The sequence below is a fragment of the Xiphophorus hellerii genome, chromosome 6 (assembly GCF_003331165.1).
Source record: "Xiphophorus hellerii strain 12219 chromosome 6, Xiphophorus_hellerii-4.1, whole genome shotgun sequence".
Taxonomy (NCBI): Eukaryota; Metazoa; Chordata; class Actinopteri; order Cyprinodontiformes; family Poeciliidae; genus Xiphophorus; species Xiphophorus hellerii.
Window position 1 is genome coordinate 4,252,547 of NC_045677.1, and position 21,838 is coordinate 4,274,384.

General features: G+C 41.6%; 1 protein-coding gene and 1 long non-coding RNA gene across 2 annotated transcripts; both read left to right on the forward strand.

Annotated features, from left to right (window-relative positions):
- The first annotated feature begins 6,986 nt into the window (after positions 1-6,986).
- LOC116721642 (uncharacterized) lies at positions 6,987-8,557 on the forward strand. Its single transcript, XR_004339637.1, has 4 exons — positions 6,987-7,796; positions 7,860-7,889; positions 8,197-8,405; positions 8,478-8,557. It is a non-coding gene; the product is annotated as an uncharacterized LOC116721642 (long non-coding RNA).
- Positions 8,558-10,824: 2,267 nt separating this feature from the next.
- LOC116721597 (neuromedin-U receptor 1-like) lies at positions 10,825-16,819 on the forward strand. Its single transcript, XM_032565454.1, has 4 exons — positions 10,825-10,976; positions 13,217-13,940; positions 14,972-15,208; positions 16,035-16,819. Exons 2-4 carry the CDS (start codon positions 13,253-13,255, stop codon positions 16,343-16,345), a joined length of 1,236 nt encoding a protein of 411 aa, XP_032421345.1. The 5' UTR covers positions 10,825-10,976; positions 13,217-13,252; the 3' UTR covers positions 16,346-16,819.
- Positions 16,820-21,838: the final 5,019 nt, after the last annotated feature.

The following is a 21,838-nucleotide window of genomic DNA, read 5'->3' on the forward strand; positions in this document are numbered from 1 at the left end:
TGCAGCTTTGTTGTCGATTGCTTTGTATGAGATTAAACTCCGTGATCTGTGACGTCATTGTGCCTCGCCTTGTCTTGCAGCCGTCACGACATCCGCTCGCGACCCGGCTAACAGGAGGAGAGGAGAGCCATGCTTTTTCCAAAATTAAGCTAACCTAATAACTTTCTTCCTTAACAATAGAAATGTCTTAAAAGCTCTTCAGATATTTACTTTCCTAAATTAGTAGTAGATTTTTTTTCGTGGAGGTTAAGACTAAAAGCTAAAAAGATTAATGAAAACTGGAACATAATGTATCTGGTGAAAAACATTTATCCAATGGCGGCAACCGTTGCGTAAATTATTAGCTAGCCACTAGCTAGCGTGTCAAAAATGATTACAATCGGTTACTTTTCTGTGATTATTGACAGCCGTGTATATTTTCTATACGACCACACGGCTGGTAAGGCCTCACCCAGAGTTATAGTTTCAGTCGCATCGACTGGTGTAAAAGAAACGTAGACGCAGAAAGCCTTCATTTAAGAACTGGAAGAGCCATTATTATTTTTTTGCCATCAATGTGACGTTTGTGGCCAAGCTGTGGTAGTGAGGAATAAGCATCTGGAAAGGCATTACAAGCCTTACATGCTAAGTAGCGTTGCCATGTTTTGTTGGCGTTTGGCTGAAGAGCAATCAGTGTTTACATGACCCATGAATGACAGCAACCGCATTACGAGGGAAAGTGTCGTGGTGACTAATTTAGTAAAGAACCACAAGCTTTGTGAAGATGGAAAGAAATGAATGCTGCTGCAAAGCCGCTTCCTTCGACACTGGAATTATTTGAAAGCATCAGTTTGTTCAGAAGCATTAGTTGCAGACTGAGTCACTGATAAGGCCAAGGCCATCTGACTAAAGAAAAGCTGTTCCATCCATCACATTTGGCGATTGTGATGATTCTGTCTTCAAAAACGTCATCTTGTCTCTTTCAAAACATCAGATATAGAAAGTAAAAAAAAATGTTTATGCTTGATATCAAATAGATGTGCAAAAACCAAAGTACAATTATTGTACATATTTCAATAATAAATGTGTTGTTGGGGATCAGAATTGGGCTAAAAATAAGAGTAAACCTTCCTGTGGTATTCCGCTCGATTCTCATCTCCCTACAGTCCAGACTTTCTCCTGTTGAGCTGGATTCATCCGGTACAAGTTCATCAAAATCAGTAAACAGAAGTTGTGAACGATGACGTTGAGTTTCTGCGCTGTTTAAGAATCGTAGTCTGCCTGTAGTTTTAGCGATGGCGGCGGAGGAAGTGAACTAAACCGATCAGTCGAGTTGACCACACTTCCAAATGTTAAATTCACATTAACAGAAGCCTCGTTTGTGCGACAGACTGGCAACCTGTCCAGGTTGTACCCCGCCTCTCGCCCGGAACGTTAGCTGGAGATAGGCACCAGCACCCTTCCCAACCCCACTAGGGACAAGGGTGTTAGAAAATGAATGAATGGATGGATGGATGGATGGATGGATGGATGGATGGATGGATGGATGGATGGATGGATGGATGGATGGATGGATGGATGGATGGATGGATGGATGGATGGATGGATGGATGGATGGATGGATGGATGGATGGATGGATGGATGGATGGATGGATGGATGGATGGATGGATGGATGGATGGATGGATGGATGGAGAAGCCTCGTTTGGCTCAACCACCCCTCTTTGCCGTGAGGGGTGGTTGTTTAGAGCGAAGTCCATTTCTGGTAAGCCTCGTAGCGTCGAACTAGCTCAATACAAATGTCACAGCCAAACATTAGCTATAGGGTGAAATTTAAAACTTCAACAGAGTCCACACCTCCAGTAAGCAATCCTTTCTCAACAGCCCAGAGTCACGAAGTGAAGCGTAGAACAAAGGGCTGGTTTTGACCACGTTAGCAAAAAAAAAAAGAATATATTAAAAGTGGAATGGCTATAGTAGATGTTTATATTTCATTTGTGTTTGCAACTTATTCTCATGTACAACGCACAATTAATACTGAGGGTTTTTTTTATTACTTTATAACTAATTGAAAGGATTTATTATTTCAACTGAATGAGTAAAGTAACTAGTAAAAGCATTCAAATAGCGTAATAAGTGAACTGAACAGCACAAATCTCTTCCCCCATTTCTTATTCATGCTATGTAATGCAACAGCAGAGCTTTCCTCCACTTTCTAGTGTTCTGTCAGAATCCTTTATGGACACTCACTTGACAAGTTCAGTCTTTCAAGAACTCGTCTTAGTCTTCTTGGCTTTGCCACCATCAACAATATGAGCTGTTCATCCGGCGGCTCGCCCTGGAGACCCACGTAGCCTGACCTCATGAGTCCCAGCTAGAGGGGGGGGGGGGGGGGAAGCTAAGCAGTGAGTGTGTAGGTTGAAGGCTCTGGGAAACCTTTTTTATAATGAGGTCAGGCTGTTGCTGCGTGTATGAGTCAAAGCAAACGCACTCAGACAGGTTTATTTCATATTAAAGCAATATAGCTACGATCCCTAGAGGCATTGAACGGAGCAAAAAATAAATAAATAAAATTACTCGCTGCCAAATTTAACGGTAGTGGTGGTGATGATGACGATGAGCGCTTGTGACTGTTTTGTCTCCCTCCAAGCCTGCTGCAGCTCCCCGTCCGGGCACCGGGCAGACAGAGGCAGGAAGGAGCCTCTCCTCTTCCGAGGATGAAGTTTGAGTCAGGTAATTTCATCTGGCACGGAGGGACGGAGGAAACGTTGCATCATAATGCGACCTGCTGTGTGCTTCGGTAAGCGTGTTCCTCGTTCCACGGAGGGGAACGTGTTCTCAGCCGTGGAGCAGGAGTGCCTTCAAGTGTCAGAGAGCTGGAATGCAGCAAGTAACTCGTTCGTTCAAAGGCAGGATTCATTGTTGTGTGGCCTGCTGTTCCACACATGATGATTTGTGGATGCAGCTTTGATTCTTCACACGGAAATTAATTATTTGTTTCACATGAAAGCATGTGGAAGGAAACCCAAAATGTTTGATATAGGCAGATTTATTTGACTAATAATTTATGGAACTGAGAGCCTTTCTGTTAAATATTATGTTTACTGATTGCAGGTTTTTCAGTTGTCCTTTTGACTGAGTAGCTCCTGTATTGTGCCTGCAAGTATTTTACATGTTTATGTCTAAATTAGGTGAATTTATGGCCAGATAATGTTTTAAATTTTGGCAGATCACATAAGTATCATTTCTACCTAAAGCGAAAAATTAACAACTCAATCCAGGCGATCGGCAGAGATCGGCCTCATGGGTGATCGGTGTCGGCAGCAAAAAGCCTGATCGGAGCATCCCTAGTTACAATGTAACACTTTGATCACATATAGACCAGACTCTAGAGGATTTCTTAAAACATAATAAACACTAAAGCTCTCACACATCAGAATTGCTGCCCATATGCATCAAGAGAGCTCAAAGAGAGCCGCAGCATCCAAGAATGACAGCAATTTTCATGTCACACTAATGAGGTTTCACTCACCTCGGCATTTCTGATGCTTGAAACTGGAACTTTGACTGATGGTTTCTTTCTGATTATTTCTGCTCATCATAAATTGATAAAGCACTGAAATTCTGGTCCTGTCATTCTTAAATATGCTAATAATAATAATAAATAAGCGTTTACATACGGTTACCTTAACAAACTGACTGAGCAAATGACACTTCACACATCAGTAAGTTCACCGGCCCCCCACAGTGGAAATGACATGACATGACATTACGAAGCCAAAAATAATTGAAAACCAAAAGGAAACAAATGAAAATTAAATAAAAAATAAATAAACACGTCAGTCAGTCTCAACTGTAAGCCTTACCAGAGTTCATTTGTAACAGGTCCAAGCAGCAGAACAGTGGCTAGCAAATCATTTACAATCTTCTTCAGATTGCTCTTGATTTTGAGACTACGCTTCGTTCAAGCGACGGTGAACATCCCTGGCTCTCATTCAGCTGGAACTGGAAAAACCTCACACACACACGCAGCCTCCAGTCTGAGGAAGCGACAGAAAGCCTCAGACGCTCGGGGGAACCAACACGACGATGGACGACGTTGCTTTGACCTCGCGAAGAACACAGCCATGTATACACATTTGCAATGAAGCAGCGGCACGCCAACCTTATATATACATGTTGTAAATACAACGTTAGACCACGCCGTCCTGAATCCGGCCTGGCCTCTGTCATGCTGTATATTCTTTTTTTCTAATACAGACACAGTTTTCTGTGGAAACATCTTCCCTGTATTCACAGTGAGCTCATTTTTACTTCACTTGTGGTGCCTGTCAAGCTAAAATAACTGTGTTTATGCTGCTTTTCTTTTTTTTTTTTTTTTACATTAAAGTATACATGACACAAGTGACAGTATCTCCTAACTTTGAGATGGTATTTAGTGTGAGGATACACCATCTGTAGCTTAGAACAAACTGAGCAGAAACTAACTCTTAACTATTATATCTTCATTGTCTGCTGCTGTCTGGTGTAGCTTATCAACAATTGTTCATCAAGTCCTAAACATATAATTTTACAACGTGTAATGGTGTTTGTTTGCTAAGACCTGCAAAAGTTTCCATCAAGCCACCACTAAGGCCTCAAGTTTCTGTACGCAGGCAAAAGAAGGTTCAATGTCCAAACTTGTTGTTTGTTCTGGATGATTTATTTTCCCATTTCAGCAAGTAATTACAGAATTCAAACTTTCCTTTGTTCTTTCTGCTACCTCTCTTGCTCTGGTAAAAAAAAAAAACCCACAGGCCCCCAAACCCAAATGCCTGCTGGTCCTTCACCTTCACCAGGCCCTTACACTTCTAGAAAGTGGGCCGACCCACATTGCTTCCCGTCTGACTTAGAAAATAAATACGAAAAATAATCAAACAAAAAATAAATAAAATCAACAATTATTAGCCTACAAATAAACTCTGTAACTAATACAAAAAATATAAATTTAAGAATAAACTAACAAAATTCAAATGGATCAATGGATGTTTAGTTTCTTAGTTTAATCTTGCGTTCTGTTCGTTGAACATTCGGGTTTGTTTTCCCTCCTTTTAAGTCAATCGGCTCTCCTGTTAATTAGCTCTCTGTTTCCCTGCTTTCGTTCTGGCACAACTGTTCCACATCTCCTCTAATTAGCTCATCTTGTTCATTTGTCCTTTCCCGCCCCAGCCTCAGTATTTAACCTCCGTGTTTTCGATTGTTCCTCGTTACTCTGCCTGTCGCCGTCTGCGTTTCCGTTGACCGTAAAATTGTGCAAATTGTGGACAGGTTCAGGTCAGCTGGATTAGAGATTGTACCAGATCCCAGTTGGGGCTCAGGCTGGCCCTCTGCAAAACAGTCATATTACTTCCAGTCAGAGAAGACATTTCTTGGTCAAATTAAAAGATTATTTAAACCTAAATCTGTCAGGGGAATTAATAATTCTGGGCTTCTTCACCATCTGACATTAAAATAGGCTGATATTTTCCTGCTGTAAGTCATTAAAATGAACAAGATTTTTTTAATTTTATCGCTAAATGCCAGACTAATGTAAGAGCTTTTTTTTTTTTTTTTAGGAGAAAAATCTTGCTTTATGTCAAATTACTACACCTTTAAATAGTTTAACACGCTACATCACAACTTGCTACGCTTCTGATAGACGCCATGAAGATTTTCAAATCGTCTGGTTCATCTTAGGAAACCATTTCCAGGATATGCTGCCTTTATCTGTTGAAGCCGTTTTCAAGCTTCCAGCTCACAGAGCAGCCCTTCCCTGCGACTCTCCCGCCGAGCTCCTTCAGACTAGCCAGCAGCAACTAGCAAACACCTGTGGCACTGCGCATCAGCTGAGCTCATTATAGGAGCTTCTTCTCAGTGCAGCGCTGGTAGAAACGTTGCCGTGTTGGAGCCATGTTGTGATGACTTCCTTTAAAGTGGAGTTTTAGAAAGAGCAGGACTTTCTTAAAGAGACAGAGGCCCAATTGCGAGGCATTTGGGTTTCTTTTTTTTTAATTGATTGATGTTGATGTAGGCATAATTTTTTTACAACAGCTGAATGCAACGTAGTTACTTGATTGTGCTATAAAATGATTCGATGTGTCTTGAAGACTTCTTTAAGGACAAAGCAGGAAATATTTGTAATGTAGCGAAAACAATCCCTCAACTCGGTGCTACGTCAAATTTATGGGCGGAGATGAAAATGTGTTTCCTTTTGATGTTATCGATTTTGCCTCAAGTTTTTTGGCGCAGCGTTTCAGGAAGCTGGGACAAAAACGGCGAGCATTTCAAGCTATTAATAGGGTCTGGTGTCGATTTCTATGGTTTGAAGGTATAAATAAAAACAGACCCCCCCCCTAAGAGCGGGGCCACGAGCGGAAACACTTTGAAATTTTCATTTCCTGCTCTTTGTAGTTGTACCTGTCGCTCTCCAAAGCCTTTGAAAGCGGCTCTTAAGAGAGAAACGACAGACTGTGTGGCCCACTCAGGAGCCACTGGAGAGCCGCGTCTCAGTGTGACAGAGGACACGCGTCACCCAGCTCTCCAGGTGGTCCCTCCGTCCACCGAGAGCGCGGCGGCGGCGGCACGCTGCCGGGACTGCACAGCCTCACGACGGGGACTTAAAAAAAAACAACGAGCGCTCCTTTGGCAGCCTTTTTAACAAACGAGCTCACTGAGCAGACCAAACACACACACACACACGCGCGCGCGCGCGCGCGCGCATGCAGATACATAGCTCCAACGTCCAAGAGAAAATGTGCAGCTCCTTGATGTTAAGAGCTGCCGCATTCGTTGTTGTGAAGCTGTACGTGTGTATTCTGCAGTGAGAGGATATGAAGACCTTTCATCACCGGCTCTGTGTGGTTTGCGCCTGCGCGGCAGCGACGGAGACCTGCTGCTGCTGCGCGTTGAATCATGGCGGCAAACCAGCAAAACGCAGAGAATTTGGCACAATTTTCCCCCCAAAACTGAGTTGAGTAAAGCGGTTGGATGCAGGTAATGTTAGCTAAAAGATGACTAGTTAATAACAATACATCACGTTAAGCTTGTTATCAAGTGGCCTGTAGACTACTGATGTTGTCTAGATTCATTTTGCGCCCCCAAAATAAGTCGACGCCACCCCTGTTAAACTCGTCTGGAGCCGGTGCTGGTCCAAACTCCGATCCGGTTTCTAAATGCACGATCTGCGGCGCTGGGGGGCGAACTTTGATCGCTGTTTTATGTCTTTTCTTTGATTTTTTTTACTTGTTTTAAACATCCAATCAAGTCAAGTCTCCCGCTGCACAGATCTGACGGTGTACGTCTTCCTGCGCGCCGACGCACACGCCCCTTTTTCTTCACTAATTTCAACCACACCTAAAACCAGCGTGATGCTGCCCACAGTCTGTTTTAAACAGTGGAAATACGGAATAATTTAACAGCAACTGTTCTACAAAACAGTTTGATACATTTGCTTCTTTGATGTATTTATTCAGAAGAAAAAGAAAAAAACCCATAGTGGTTATGTTACCCAATTTTTACATAATAAATGTAGGAAACCTATGTCTTTCTTAAAGGGTTAAAAAAAAATAGACCCTGTATGTTGGGTTCTGCAGGGAAGTGGTTTTTTTCTTCTTGTTTAAATTTATTGGGGGTTGGCAAAAAACGTTGGGTGAGCATTACCGCCACCAACTGGTAAGGAGTGTGGACCACATGACAAAACAGGGGGGTGGTTTTCTTCTTCTTCACAGGGTGGCAGGCTGATGGGATCCAGCTGCTACTCATCACCACCAATCTGCAAGGTCCTTAAAGAGGAGCGGCCAGTAAGTGGCAGTAATGCTACTAAAAGTTTGTTGCCAACCGCCAATAAATCCAAGAAGAAGAAGCAGATGCCAGATGGTTCTGCTTCTACAGTGGTACTCTCTAGCTGTCAGTGCTGTATTCCCAGTGTCCTCCTTGTTCTGACTCCTTTTCATCTGTTCCTTCCTCTACAGCAGGGGTGTCGAACTCCAGTCCTCAAGGGCCGCAGTCCTGCAACTTGTAGATGTGCCTCTGCTGCACCACCTGAATAGAATAATTAGGTCATTAAGGCTCTGGAGAACTGATCTACACAAGGAGGAGGTCATTAAGCCATTTCATTCCAGTGTTTTGTACCTGTGGCACATCTAAAACCTGCAGGACAGCGGCCCTTGAGGACTGGAGTTTGACACCTGTGCTCTACAGTGAACCCGCGCTGAACACTCTCTGAACCAGGACTCACCTGAAGTATCTGATCCTCGCTGCTCCGTTGGGCCTTGCACCTGGGTGCGTCACGCCCACCACTCAGCTGCTGCCTGTCCGCCCCCAATCACCTGCTGGAACTTCCCCATCTGGAAAACCACCACATCACACCAACTGTTGGACCCCCATGTACTTACCTCTACCCGCAGACCGTAAGTCACCATCAGGTTACTCCGTCATTCCCTTCATTACTTCCCTCTTTAACACTTCCTCCGCTGGCCCAGTTCCTCCCTGTTGTCGCAGATCGACGCCCCTCCACACGCTCTCCAGCACATTCTACTGCTAAATAAATCTGTTAAAACTGTTTGGGTGTCCGTAGTTGTTGCTTGCCTTACAGTCCTAGAAACCTCGCATTATGACACTGTAGTCCAACAGCAGCCAATGACTGACAACAGGCTTGCTAGTTTCTCACATCTGCATGCTGACACAAACCTAAATGTCGTCTCGCCTCGCCGCTTTGTCGGAGCGCAGCTTCTGATCGGCACCACGCTCCGCTTGTTTGATCATTTTTTTGTCGCATTTAACACACTGCCGCGTCTCACACACTTCTCTGGAACAGAGAGGCATGCGTACCGACTGCACACACAGTAACCAAAGAAACAAGGCGAGAAGTAAACACAAACCAACACTCTCTGCGTGAACAGGCGACATAGTAGGAGGGAAAAGTCACATATTGTTAGAAACCTGCAAACCAAATTAGATTTCTTTGTGCCTGAATGAATATATTGAACACCTAGCAGGAAATTAGCCCAGCCTGATCTCAAATAAAAGCTTTTTTTTTTTCTTTTTGTCTCAGTTAGACTTCCACATAGCCACAATTAATGCCTGATTAAATGGAGGCCCCATGCAGGAAATGTCAAGTTTCCAGCCAGGGGTGTATTGGAGTCCTGGACAAAAAGCTCAAATGAACGGAGACGCCACCATGGAGCTGAACACCAGCTAAAGCTAAAGAACATGACGTTGTTCGTTCCCCATTTACTGAACTGAGAGATCTGACCAAACGAATCCCAAGGAAGGACATCAGATATTTGATCTACTCTGTCCACGTGCATTTCTAACATTACTCAAGTGTGTTTTAAATGAATAGGGCTGGTAGTGAAGTGCTCTACACACACTTAAAAGATTCATGGATCCACTCTGCGGAGCGGCGTCAGGGCTCGCTCGATGACTCGCCTGGAGTTGATGACGATGCACGTCAAGCGGTCTGTCCTTTTTAAACGCAGTGGATTTAAACACTCCCAACGGCGAGACCACTTTCACTTCAGTAGAATCGAATAAAATGTGTGGGTGGAGTTACAGCAAAAAAAAAAAAATTAAGTTTCACCAGTTACAATGTTTAGCACAAATGTTTACATTATTCTTTAGTTTTTTTTGGACTAAAAACATTGCAAGTTGTGTGTTTTGAACGTGCAGTCGTATTCTATCGGCTATAATATGTGTTCCGATGAGGCTTGTGTGCCAAATTAAAGGTACCTTTTGAAAATAACCTTTAAACGGGTCTAAATTTTTTTTACAAGCCCATATTTCTATGGCCAAAATAATTTTTATGGTTTTGATATAATATTCTGAGCTTAAATTATTTATTTTTTTCACAAGCTATAAGTGGAAAATCATATTAATACCACTAATCTGTGTGTATTTAATCTACATACTTTTTCCACTTAATTAATTTGGCTACTAAAGTAAATGCTCCTTTTTATGGTATTCTAGTTTATTTAATGATTATATGTATAGTAAGAGAGATTGTAATAGTCCATAATCTCAATTAAGGTTAAGCGTATAGATGGTAAATAAGAGTTGCCTGAGAATGGAGCCTTGAGGAACCTTGCATGCAATCTTACAGATTTCTAATTGCCAAATATTGCAAAGTAGAGTAGTAATAAATAAAGATTCATCATGACAAGAACATAAATATTTCACCTGAACCTTATTAGAGTCACTAGAAGACTTCATTCATAATGTTACACTTCAGGCAAAAAAAATTAACACAGCAACCTTCTTTCTTTTTTTTTTTTTTACACAAGAAACATTTTATATTCATGAGGTTCAAACGAGATACGAACAAGATGGCCACACTCGAACTCAGCAGAGTGCTGCTTATTTGCCGAATTGAGATATTTCAGATGAAAACAGATGTTTGCCTGGTCAGAGTTTGACATGAAATGACAGGAAATGGGTCTGAGCAGATCCAGAAGCCTGCCGCCTGAATGCCTGTAAGGGTGTATAAAAACCAAACTATGCATCATGAACGCACACCGCTGCACAGCGTTCAGGAGGCAAACACAGGGGTCAAAGCAATCTCCACTTCCATTCCTACTGCAATGCCACATGGGCTCCCAAAGCGGAAAAAGCAATAGAAAACCGAGCGCGTTTGTGAATTAACATATTGACAGTGTCAGTGGATGCCAGACGGATTATGGAGAGGGGAGGACAAGAAAGAGAGAAGAAAATAAGTTGAGTCAAAGAAATTGGAAAATAAAAAAAGAGGATAGTGATTGAAACAAGATTCTCTGCTTAGTTAGTAGGAGCAAGAGAGAGAGAGAGAGAGAGAAAGGAAAAGGAGGTGGGCTGAACATCAGCCATCAAATACGGGAAATCAAAGCGTCAGACCAGTCCGGATTTAAAAGTAACGCAAAGAAACGAGGAACAGAAAAAGGAACCTGGAGTAACATTTCCTTCCAAAGTATCTTGTCTCATTTTGCAACAGGCTCCTCAACCTGGAGGTGAGTTTATTTTATTTCATTCCTCACATTAATCTCAATGACATGCCGAGTGGGTTATACACAAATCCGCTGTGGGAAATCCAAGCAAACGCTTCTCTGGAGTCTTTACTGCGTGGAGCACAAATTCTTTAAAAAAAAGAGAGAGACTGATTTGACAGCATTTAAATAATCAACAGGGTTTTGTTTTGTTTTTGTGAAACTGAACTTTTTTTTTTTTATGTGAATGCTAACAGCATTATTGGACCTTTACAGCCAAAAATGACATGAAGTTGTGTTGAACATATTCTATTAATCACCTTGAAGTGGCTTTTATCTAAATGCTTTAAATAAACACACACTGCTGGAGGTTAGGAAGCAACAGTTTGAATTATTGAAGTGGTGATTAGTGTTAGGGTTAGTTAAAAGCAAATCAGAACAATATATCATTTTTTACAGATGTAATACTGGCGTGGGACAAGATGGCAGGGTTATTGAATTTAACATGATTTAAATAAATCATGTATTAATGTTAGATATCCAAAGTTTTGGAAAGTCAAGGATCATTTTCAAGTAAAATGATGAAACGATGACCTTTCCCCCCCCCCCCTCTCATCTGGATTCAGGTAAAACAGGTTTCGTCAGGATACAAGATTGATTTGGTTTGAAATGTTTTGATTGAAAAGGTCGATTTAAAGCAGGGTATGTCACAGCTGATCATTTTTATAGAGTTTAATAGGTTCGTTTTTGCATCCGGAGGGTTTAGCAGCCGGTCCCTGTGGGAATATCCGGTTCTGCTGGTTAAAAATAGAGATGATCTACAAACAAGTCACAAAAGCAGCTGATGTGGACGACGTTGCAAATGTTTTGAACAAAAAAGGGAATTTCATCCAGCATGTTCAGATCAACCTACCAATTAGGATAGAAGTATTTTATGTATGAGCTATTTTTTATTATTATTAAGAAGTCAATTACAATAAAGAAAAACACATTTTTAGTTCGCATGTCTTTCAGCACTGTGTTCGGCCGATGACGATACGGAAATGAAAATCAGACAAGCAGCTTTCTCGTCGGAGAAACGGGGAGAGGCGCCGAACGCGGCGGTCCCTGAGCGAGTTTCAGCTTTTCCAGTCGTTCAAAACAGAAGAGATCTGAAGAGATCTGGAGAGATCTGGAGAGATCTGGAGAGATCTGGTCTTAGTGTTTTACTGAGCTTCCAGATGGAGGATAAAAAAACCCCCGACTTGCTTCATCTGCTTCTCTACTGCTCCCCACGCACAGAGCAGAGGGCCAGGACTTCCAGCTGATTGTCATTCACAATGTACAAGAAAAAGAAACGCATTAAAAACTAAGAACACAAAACAATAAATATAAATAAATACAATAAAAAGATGACTGTACTTATAAAGTAACACTATATAAATACTGTTATACTTTTAGTGAATAAACGGACAACACTACTTTTAGTTGTGTTTGTAAGATTAGATCTGCCATGTAAAATTAATATGGAGGTTGTTTTTTTTTTACTAAAGCAAACAGTTACTGCTGTGGAAGCATTAAACTGCCAGAGCCATGAAATACATTCAGGAGCAGCAATCCGTTAGAGGAGAAAAGTTTCTCACTATAACGAGTTACAAAGCTGGTTAAAACGAGAACGTTTCTGGTTAGAATAGCAAAACTCATAAAAACAACGGGCCTAAAAACACAGCAGCGCAGCGAGGAGAGAGGAGGGGAGCCTATCCTCTTTTCTTTACCCTTTCGCTGCTCAGCTCTCACTCTTTCAGCGGCTCTGCTCGGTGGAGCTCTGCTTTGATTTGGTTGGCAGCTTTGTGGCCAATCACAAAAATATGGACCTGCAAATGATAATGATGTGAACAAGTTTGCTCCGATGTTATTTTCTGTCTGCTGAGCCTGTTGTGCCATGTGGACGTCAAGTGGACATACAGTAAACAGTAAATATTGTAACTGGACTTTGTGGTCTTCCATTCATTGAAAATTGCAAGTATTGAATTGTGAACAATTGTAATCCTTTACCTAAATTTGTTGTAACTATGTTATTAACCCCCCCCCCCCCCCCCCCCCCCCCAACGCAAAATTGTGATTTTTCGACAAAGATTTGCGTGTATTTGTAATGCAAACGCAGCTGGTTTCTCCTGGAGACAAATTAATGGAGACAATGTACTTTGCACTGAATGAATTTAACAAGCTCTAAAGTTTTGATGATTGACAGTCAAAAATGTCTTCTTTCTCTTTTCTCCCTCCAGACTTAATAAGTGAGTAACCCACCTGCAGCTGCCAAGATGTCAGAGCTGAACTGCTCTCTCGCTGCTCTTGTCATGACCGCTGCCACGGTCTTCAGTGACATGGGCTGCCCGGAGATTGCTGTGATGTGTGGGATGAACATCTCTTGGGTCTTGGCCAATGCCACTGAACAAGATGTGAGGGAAATGTGTCTGAGTGAGGAGGAGTACCTTACTCTGCAACTGGGGCCAGCAAAGTCCCCCAGGTTTCTTCCTGTGTGTATCACCTACCTGGTCATTTTCATGGTGGGTGTTCTGGGAAACTCCTTGACCTGCGCTGTGATTTTGCGCTACAAGGTGATGCAGACCCCCACCAACTACTACCTGCTCAGCCTGGCCGTCTCGGACCTGCTGGTGCTGCTGCTTGGCATGCCGCTGGAGCTCTACGAGATGCAACAGAACTACCCCTTCCTGCTCGGGGAGGGGGGATGCTACTTCAAAATCTTTCTGTTTGAGACGGTCTGCTTCGCCTCCATCCTCAACGTTACGGCCCTCAGTGTGGAACGTTACGTGGCGGTGGTGCACCCCCTCAAGGTCAAGCACCTGGCAACACGAGCTCACGTCAAGAGGGTCATCTTAGTGCTGTGGGGGCTGTCCATGCTGTGTGCCGTGCCGAACGCCAGCTTGCACGGGATAGTGGTGCTTCCCCCACGGTTTGGACGAGAGTTTCCCCGATCTGCCATTTGTAGTACGTACTGAATGCCAAACCCATTCATTCATCTTTAACACCCTATTGGTTCTGTGCAGCTACGACACTTTATCAGTTGAAGGCACCATGATGGATGTGATAAGTGAAGGACAGTAGTATTGAACAGAGTGACTGCGATTGTTTTTCCGAGTTGTTTTTCCTAGTAAAGCCATGGATTCTACATGTTCAAGCTAGCTTGTCTATGGCAGTATTTACAAAATTTACAAAAGTCGGAAATAGCTAGCTTAGCATACCTGCTCTGAATGTAATTTTTGATTTGATCAAATTGCTGACTTTGCCTGACCTAACGTTACATAATTTATACCACTATGCCATTAAGGGAGTTTCTCCTTAGAAGTGTACGAAAGTCTAGATGCTAACCAGTTTTTTTTTTATCCATGATATATGCTACATGATGGTGTGGCATTTTCTCCATGGTTACTAATGATTAGATGAGCATCTTATCCATAAAGCAATATTTGATTACATGCTAAACTTACCTACTTATGAAGTAAATGTACGTTAATCTTCTGACCGTGTAAAAGGTGTTTCCTGCAAATCCGCCAAAACACCAGAAACTGCCAGTTCTTACAATTGACGACCGCTGTCCATCACCGTCTTCTTGACTCATCAAAAGGTTTCCATAAAAAGACGAGTTTGGATTGCATCATCGTCTGTTTGTGCAGGTGACCACGCAGCGCCCTGTGACCGTTTTTACAGTAAAATCAACCCCAACAGCAATACTAGGCTACCAGCCGTCTGCTTTTTGGCAAGATTTACAGGAGCGCATAGGCTGTTTGACGTCCGTCCTTTGAGGAGTGGGCTGCTTTCTGAAGAGCGTAATGTCATGTGGAAAGAGTTGATAGTTTGAGGCACGACTAGAAGGCAGTAGCATTCCTCAAGTTATTTGTTAAGTTTTAAAACCTGATATTTCTGCTTCTGAATAAAAGTTTATTCCCATGATGCCTCCATGCATGATATCGTGATCTTAGCCAATCTGCTATTTCTCACTGTTGCCTCTCTGTCCCTAGATGTGGTCAAGCCTGCCTGGATGTATAACATGATCATCCTGGTCGCCACCTTGGTCTTCTTTGCGCTCCCTTTGCTGATCATTAGCATTCTTTACCTGCTCATTGGCCTGCAGCTGCACAGGGAGAAGGTCAGGAACACGGCTGCAGCTAATGGCGACAGCCTTGGACCCGACTCCTTGTCCAGATCCCACAGGCAGAGACTGAGCAAACGCAACCTGCAAGTCACCAAGATGCTCTGTACGTGTTTTTTTTAAAAAATGTTTTTCACTAAGTTACTTAGCAAATGAAAAAAGGTAACATTTTAAGCGACGTTTACTGTTTAATTTTTTTACTAGGGGACAATTTCCTCATGTCCCCTAGTGGACATGAGGAAATTGTTTTTCTTTTGCGTTACGTCGCAAAATTTTAGGATTCCCACGCAATAGGTTTTGCGTTCTCTCACGACAATGTAGTCAGATCATATGGCATCTTGAGTTATGAAAGTCTTCCTGCTATATGAGGTTTTTTGTACAGTGTTTTTCATGCATGTTAATATCTCATTTCAAGTTTTTTTTAGAATCTTTTTCTTTGGGCTACAAATGCATCATAAACTTATGTGCTACATTCAAAAGCAAAACAGGTCAGTCAGGGCTTTCCATCCCTCTCAATAAACAGAAACTTTGCGTGAGGAGGAAAGAAAGAAAAATGACATTTGAACTACATGGACTATATTAAGTTATTTCTGTGGGGTAACAGTTTGCACTGTGTCTTTTTGTGTTGGTAATCCGAATGGTTAACAAAGGGCTGTTCTTATGCCTCCACCACACAAACAGACAGTTAATAAGATCGACTTTCAACCAGTTTGTGCAGCAAAGAGTCAAGAATGTAGGAACATGTTTTCACTTGAAGGTATTTGCACTTTTAAAACAATATCCGTTATCACTATAGGACTGCACACAAAATAAATCAGGGAGCATTTTTGCTCACTTACTGCGAGGGGAGTGCAACCGTTTTGCGAGGCAACACAAAAGCAAAACGCTCCTTGGCAAATTTAGTCCTAATCCGCCCGCTCGGTGTTTTCCAGGCGTGCTGGTGGTCGTCTTCAGCCTCTGCTGGGCTCCCTTCCACGTGGACCGCTTGATGTGGAGCTACATCGACCCGTCGTCCGCTCGGCACCAGGCGATCTTCGAGGGCGTCCACATCGTCTCCGGCGCCTGCTTCTACCTGAGCTCCGCCGTCAACCCCGTCCTCTACAACCTGATGTCGACGCGGTTCAGGGAGCGGTTCGGCCACATCACGTGCCGCGCCAGGGGCTGCCCGGCGCGTGCGCACTTCCAGAAGAGCCGGCGCGGCACCTCGAGCGAGGAAGCGCACAACAGCAAGAAATGGACTTAGCGGAACCTCTGGGGGGGTGGGAGGGGGAAGTTCACGGAAAGTTGTCAGAAATAAATTGGCAAAAGAAGTAACTGAAAAAACAACAACAACAAAAAACAATGGGAGTCACAATTCGTTTATATGGTAATTTAATGAGCACCGAACTCCTCTGGAGGATTCCGGGCTGACCGCCATGTCATGATGGCTCCAAATGAGGGAAGATCTGTTCATTGCGCCACCAGAGCTTTTAAAAAGAAATTCTATTATAAGCATCAAAGCTTTAACCTATAGGCAGAAAACCTAAAGACTCTCTGCGTGCTTACAATTCTATATTTATTGCTCATTATTGTGGTCCAAAAACACCCCGGAAGTTAAGCAGGAAGGATTTTACTCGTCACTGAACCGTTGTGAAAGCAGAGAAATAGACTAAAGTGGATGAAATGGCAGGTTTTCCCACATATTAATCTGCACAATTTAACAAAAAAAATAGGGGGGGAAAAAGAAATAATAAATAAGTGTGCACACCTTTAAGGTAATACTTTTATGAAGCAGTTGTTTTTTTTTGGCTGTATCAGTATCTTATAAGGTGCTGTTACACAGTCAATAATGAACACTTGTTTTATGTCGTAAAAGAAAAAAAATTTAGCTTCATTTTCCAAAGTCATGTTTTCATTCATTTACAAATGTCACTGTTTCAAAGTAAATAAGCAATTGGCAAGTTAAATATTAAGCCCCAAGCTAAATATTTAACTCCAAACTAAAAATGTAGCTAGCCAGCTAAATATTTTTGCTGAATATTTTGTCAGTGGGTGAAATATTTAAATATAGATTCAGGCCTAAATATTTTTGCTCCGATATAAACATTTATAAATGAATGAATAGCTAACATAGTGAAAATAGGAGTTTGAAAAATGCAAAGTATTTTTTTTCTCTTTTGACAGGCAAAATAACCCAAATAATTGGTGTTGATTTTTGACTTAAAAATTAACTTTACAAACGGCATCCAAAAGGTTAGAATCTATTAACATCCGACATCTTGACTTTGTTGTTTTATGCTCTGCCTTGTGAACGTTCTCCATTGCAAAGTGTCTTTTCCTCTCACGCACTGATTGGTTTGTTGTAGGGCTGAAACGATTCCCCGAATGATTCGAGTACCTCGATTATTAAAATTCCTCAAGGAAAATGTACCTGCCTCGAAGCTTCGTTAATTTATGTTTTATTATTTAGCGCACGTGTTCCGGCCGTAACATTATTTGTGTTGCACGGAGCTCCGACTTCTGCCTCTGAGTCATTTATGAAAGCTAAGTGTTAGCGGCACAGCGTCCAGTTTTCAAGTTCCGCCCGTGGGAATTTTATTGATTAATGATAATGCCCGGGTTTTCAATGTTTTTGGGGGACCAATAAGCATCCTTAAAATGACTGGCGCGTACGGCAGCCTTTCTCCTCCGGGAGCTGCTGGTTCAGAGCGAAGTATTTATACAGGTGAGCTGATAGACTGAACACGGCGGGCGGCTGAGTAGTTGATGGTTACAGTGTAAGTGTAGCTTTACGGATGAACCGCACAATAAATTTCATATCATCCTGGTCTCAACAAACAGGTGGCAGAAATCATGGCGGCGGTGCATGGCTGGTAGATGAGTTTCTGAGTGTGACGAACGAAGGTGCCGTAAATATCCCGTATTGCTCCCCCCTGTTCTTACTTTCGCCCCCTTGTCTACTGGTCCCCGGACTTACGTTCATCTGTCCCCTGGTCTATTTCCTCCCCTCCTCCCCCCATCTAACGTTCGTTCACTCGCCTGCCCCCGCCTCACCCCAGGCCCCCCAACTCCAGGCGACATTTCCCGTATTCTCAAACCCAAAGCTTGACAGGTGCGGGGCAACGTGAGAGTTCATCTATTAAATTAACTGAAGATGAATACATAAACTAAAAGCTGGAGCATAGACATTTTTTATAAGTGTATTTGTGAGCCTGCCTCTGTATTATTAAATTGAACAGAGCTTTGCAGCTAACTTCACGGCGTATGACGTTTACGTCTCGCGCAGTCGCTCGGCGCCATCTTTAAAGGCCACAGACCAAAACAAACTTTATTCCGGCGTTTTCATTGTGCTACCGACCGCAGTGTAGTTGTTTTCAAGTTGGATATTGGATTTCCGCGCTCCGCAGAGTAAGGGGCGTTTAGCTCAAGGTTGATCCGATTTATGAACACTGATTCCGGCCAGCTGTTCTCTACCGCTCCCTCCTGAAGCGCTCGGAGGTAAATAAATGCCTTGTGACCAACTGACACAAAAAAGTGGTAATTCGTGCTATTACACGAGGCACACTATCTTCTATTAAAATTTTAAGTCATATTCAATATTTTTAAAAAATTTTAATATTAAATATGTTTTCTTCAATAGCTTGCCCCATTAACTCAAAATCAGTGTGAAATTGTTCTACTAAATTATATAGATGAAGCACACTCATCTTTATTACATTTTGACCCCGTTTAAAAAATTTTTAAACTAGTTTTATATTTAGAAAATATTTTGAAAAAAATTTTCATAAAATATATTACCTCAGATGATCATCGCATTTGTTACCTGTAATGTTCAATTACATAAAATTCAGACAGGATCTATTTCATTACATGTTCACTTCTTACCTGAAATATGTTTAATACAACAAATATTTCCTTAAAGTGTAATTTATGTCATAACATTTACTCGTCACCTTTATTGTTTACACTGAACTGTTTAATTACACATTAAATGTTTAAAGACGGGCTCTTTCATCTGGTTTGATTGTTTACATTAAATGTTTACTGCAAAATGCCTGATTACATAATTGTTTACTTTAATCACATAATCTTTCATTACATATATGTTTATTACCTGAAATATTTTAAATACCAAATTTTTTTTTACTTACAATGGGATTCATTTCATCGCCTGTTTAAACTTGAAGTGCTTGAATCAAACGTTTCATGAATGTTTTACCACATTAAATTATGAAATGAGAGAAAACAGCCACTTCTAACTGAACACACATTTCAACATGTTCCTCTTCGGCAGTGCTTCTCAAATAGTGGGGCTCCCACTATTCAAGTGGGGCGCGTTTGACCTCGGGGAACATGCTTTTTTATTGATTTTTTTTACTGTCCTAGAATAACGTGCGATTGCACCTCCACTACATTAGGGGGCAGTGGCGCTCTCATTGGCAGAGTGTGCGCAGGGAGCATTCGCTCGGTGGTGTAGGGGTTTGCGCGCTTTGCACATAGTATGAGTATGAAGTGTAGACACGAAGTGTAGCAGACCGTCAAGTGACACCATGGAAAAATATTTAACAGGGATGAGAAGAGAGACGGAGATAAAGAGACAAACGAAAGTCTCCCAAAAGCTGAGACGAGGAAATATGACGAAGCGTATGTAGCGCTTGGCTTCACTGTGACTACGGTGGGAGACGAGGAAAGACCGGTGTGCTTACCGTGTCTCAAAATGTTGGCAGCGGACAGCATGAAGCCAAATAAATGAAGGCGTCACTTAAAGACATCACACCCCAACCACGCTATATTTTAAGCAGCACATTTCATCACTGATGGGATTCTTTACAAAGTACTTCCCTGAAAACAGTTCCCAGTGTGACTGGGTGAGAGATCCTTTTAATGCACCAGCTCCAACTGGTTTTAGCTCTGCAGAGGAGGAGCAGTTCATAGACATCACATCTGACTCCATGTTGAGACTAAGTTTCACATCCCAGACACGGAGTGAATTCTGGCTGAATGTGGAGAAGCAATATCCACTCTTAGGACAAAGAGCTGTGCACATTCTTCTTCCATTTGCAACTTCTTACTTGTGTGAGTCTGGCTTCTCTGCTGTTGCTGCTCTGAAAAGCAAATCCAGGTCCCGGCTACACATTGAGCAGGAGCTGAGAGTTGCTGTGTCCCGCTTCGAAAAGCTGTGCATTGCAAAACGTGCTCATTGTAGCCATTAATCCAGACATCATCTTTGGTTAAAAAAAAAAATCAGCACAAATTATTTTATATATTTTTGTTTTGCAGGTTAAAGGTTTTTTTTAATATTGTGCTCCTGAGTTAATGTTGGTGATCAGTTTGAATGCATTATTATTTATTAATTTTATGTAATTTTATTTTTCAGTATCATATGGTTTGACATGGTCAGTCAAAAAATGTTAATAGTTTAATTAAGGATTTAATTTTATTTTTGAATTTCAGATGCACTTTAAATCTTTTCTGTTACAGTTAATAAAGCTATTCTTTTGTTGTAAGTTGGTCCATATTTCTTTCTTTCTTTATTCTCTTATACGTTAATAAGGATACAGTGTTATGCAGAGGTGTACTTATAACAATTTTATAGACAATGATACTATTTATAGTTGCGCGGGGGGGCGCGGGGGAGGGGGGGGGGGGGGGGGGGGCATGACAGAAAATAATTGAGAAGCACTGCTCTTCGGGAACATGAGCCATTTGTTCCTGAAGAACAAATGGTTCTTCAGGAACATTTGAAGAACCATTTCAAATGTTCTTCAGGAAGATCTTTGTAGAACTTTTCTTCAGGCTAACTTAGAAAGTGAGCTATTGTTGTTACAGGTTAGTTTTCTAAACTACAAAAAAGCAACTTTTAGGGAAGCTCAAATATGAGAACTTGGACTGATATTGATATCCGATAGCAACACCGGTGTTATGCCAGATTTACCAATATTTTTTTTTTAATCCCATCACTCGATTAATCGTAAGAATAATCGATAGATTACTCGATTACTAAAATATTCCTTTACAACAGCCCTAGTTTGTTGCTTTGTATGCTTGAGGGGTCCAATGGACCCCGTCTTTTAACCCTGGTAGGATCTTAACATTCTGTTTACTCCTCTTATCCTACGGGCCAAAAATAACCTGCCCGACCAAAAGCCCCAAAATAAAACTGCTTTTTTGAATTTGAAATCCAAAATCTATTTTGCATGATGAAACAATCTGTTATTTATCCATTCATCTTAATTGAATTCATGTTTTTATCATGTATTTTTTTTTTTGTTACACAATACAAAAGGACGATCGACAGTATTGCACTTTTCTTTTCACCACAAAGCAAATAAAAATGTGAAGTTAATACTTCTGAATTAACTGTACTAAAAAGTGAAAAGGTCAACAATTTGTAACTTTTTTTTTGTCAGCAGTTCAATCTTTTATATTTTTTAGGAAGTGAATTATTAAAATACGTCTTTCATAGCACAACATGTACTTGATTTGGTGAACAATGTTGTTGAACAACATCATAAGAACAGCATAAGATGTTAAACATTTTATGTTTCAACACCTATACAAGCATTTTATTGCTCTTATGTTGCATAAAATGTTGAAGATTTTCAATGGAAGAATACATTCTCCCTAATTTGGAAATTGTTTTCCACCAGCGCGGTTGGTCTTACGCTCCATTGCCCTTATTGGTTTTGCTGCTGGTGTAACTTGGAAGTCGGTGCTTCAGAATGGTACACAAACGTCTCTTGTAAAACGTCCCAGT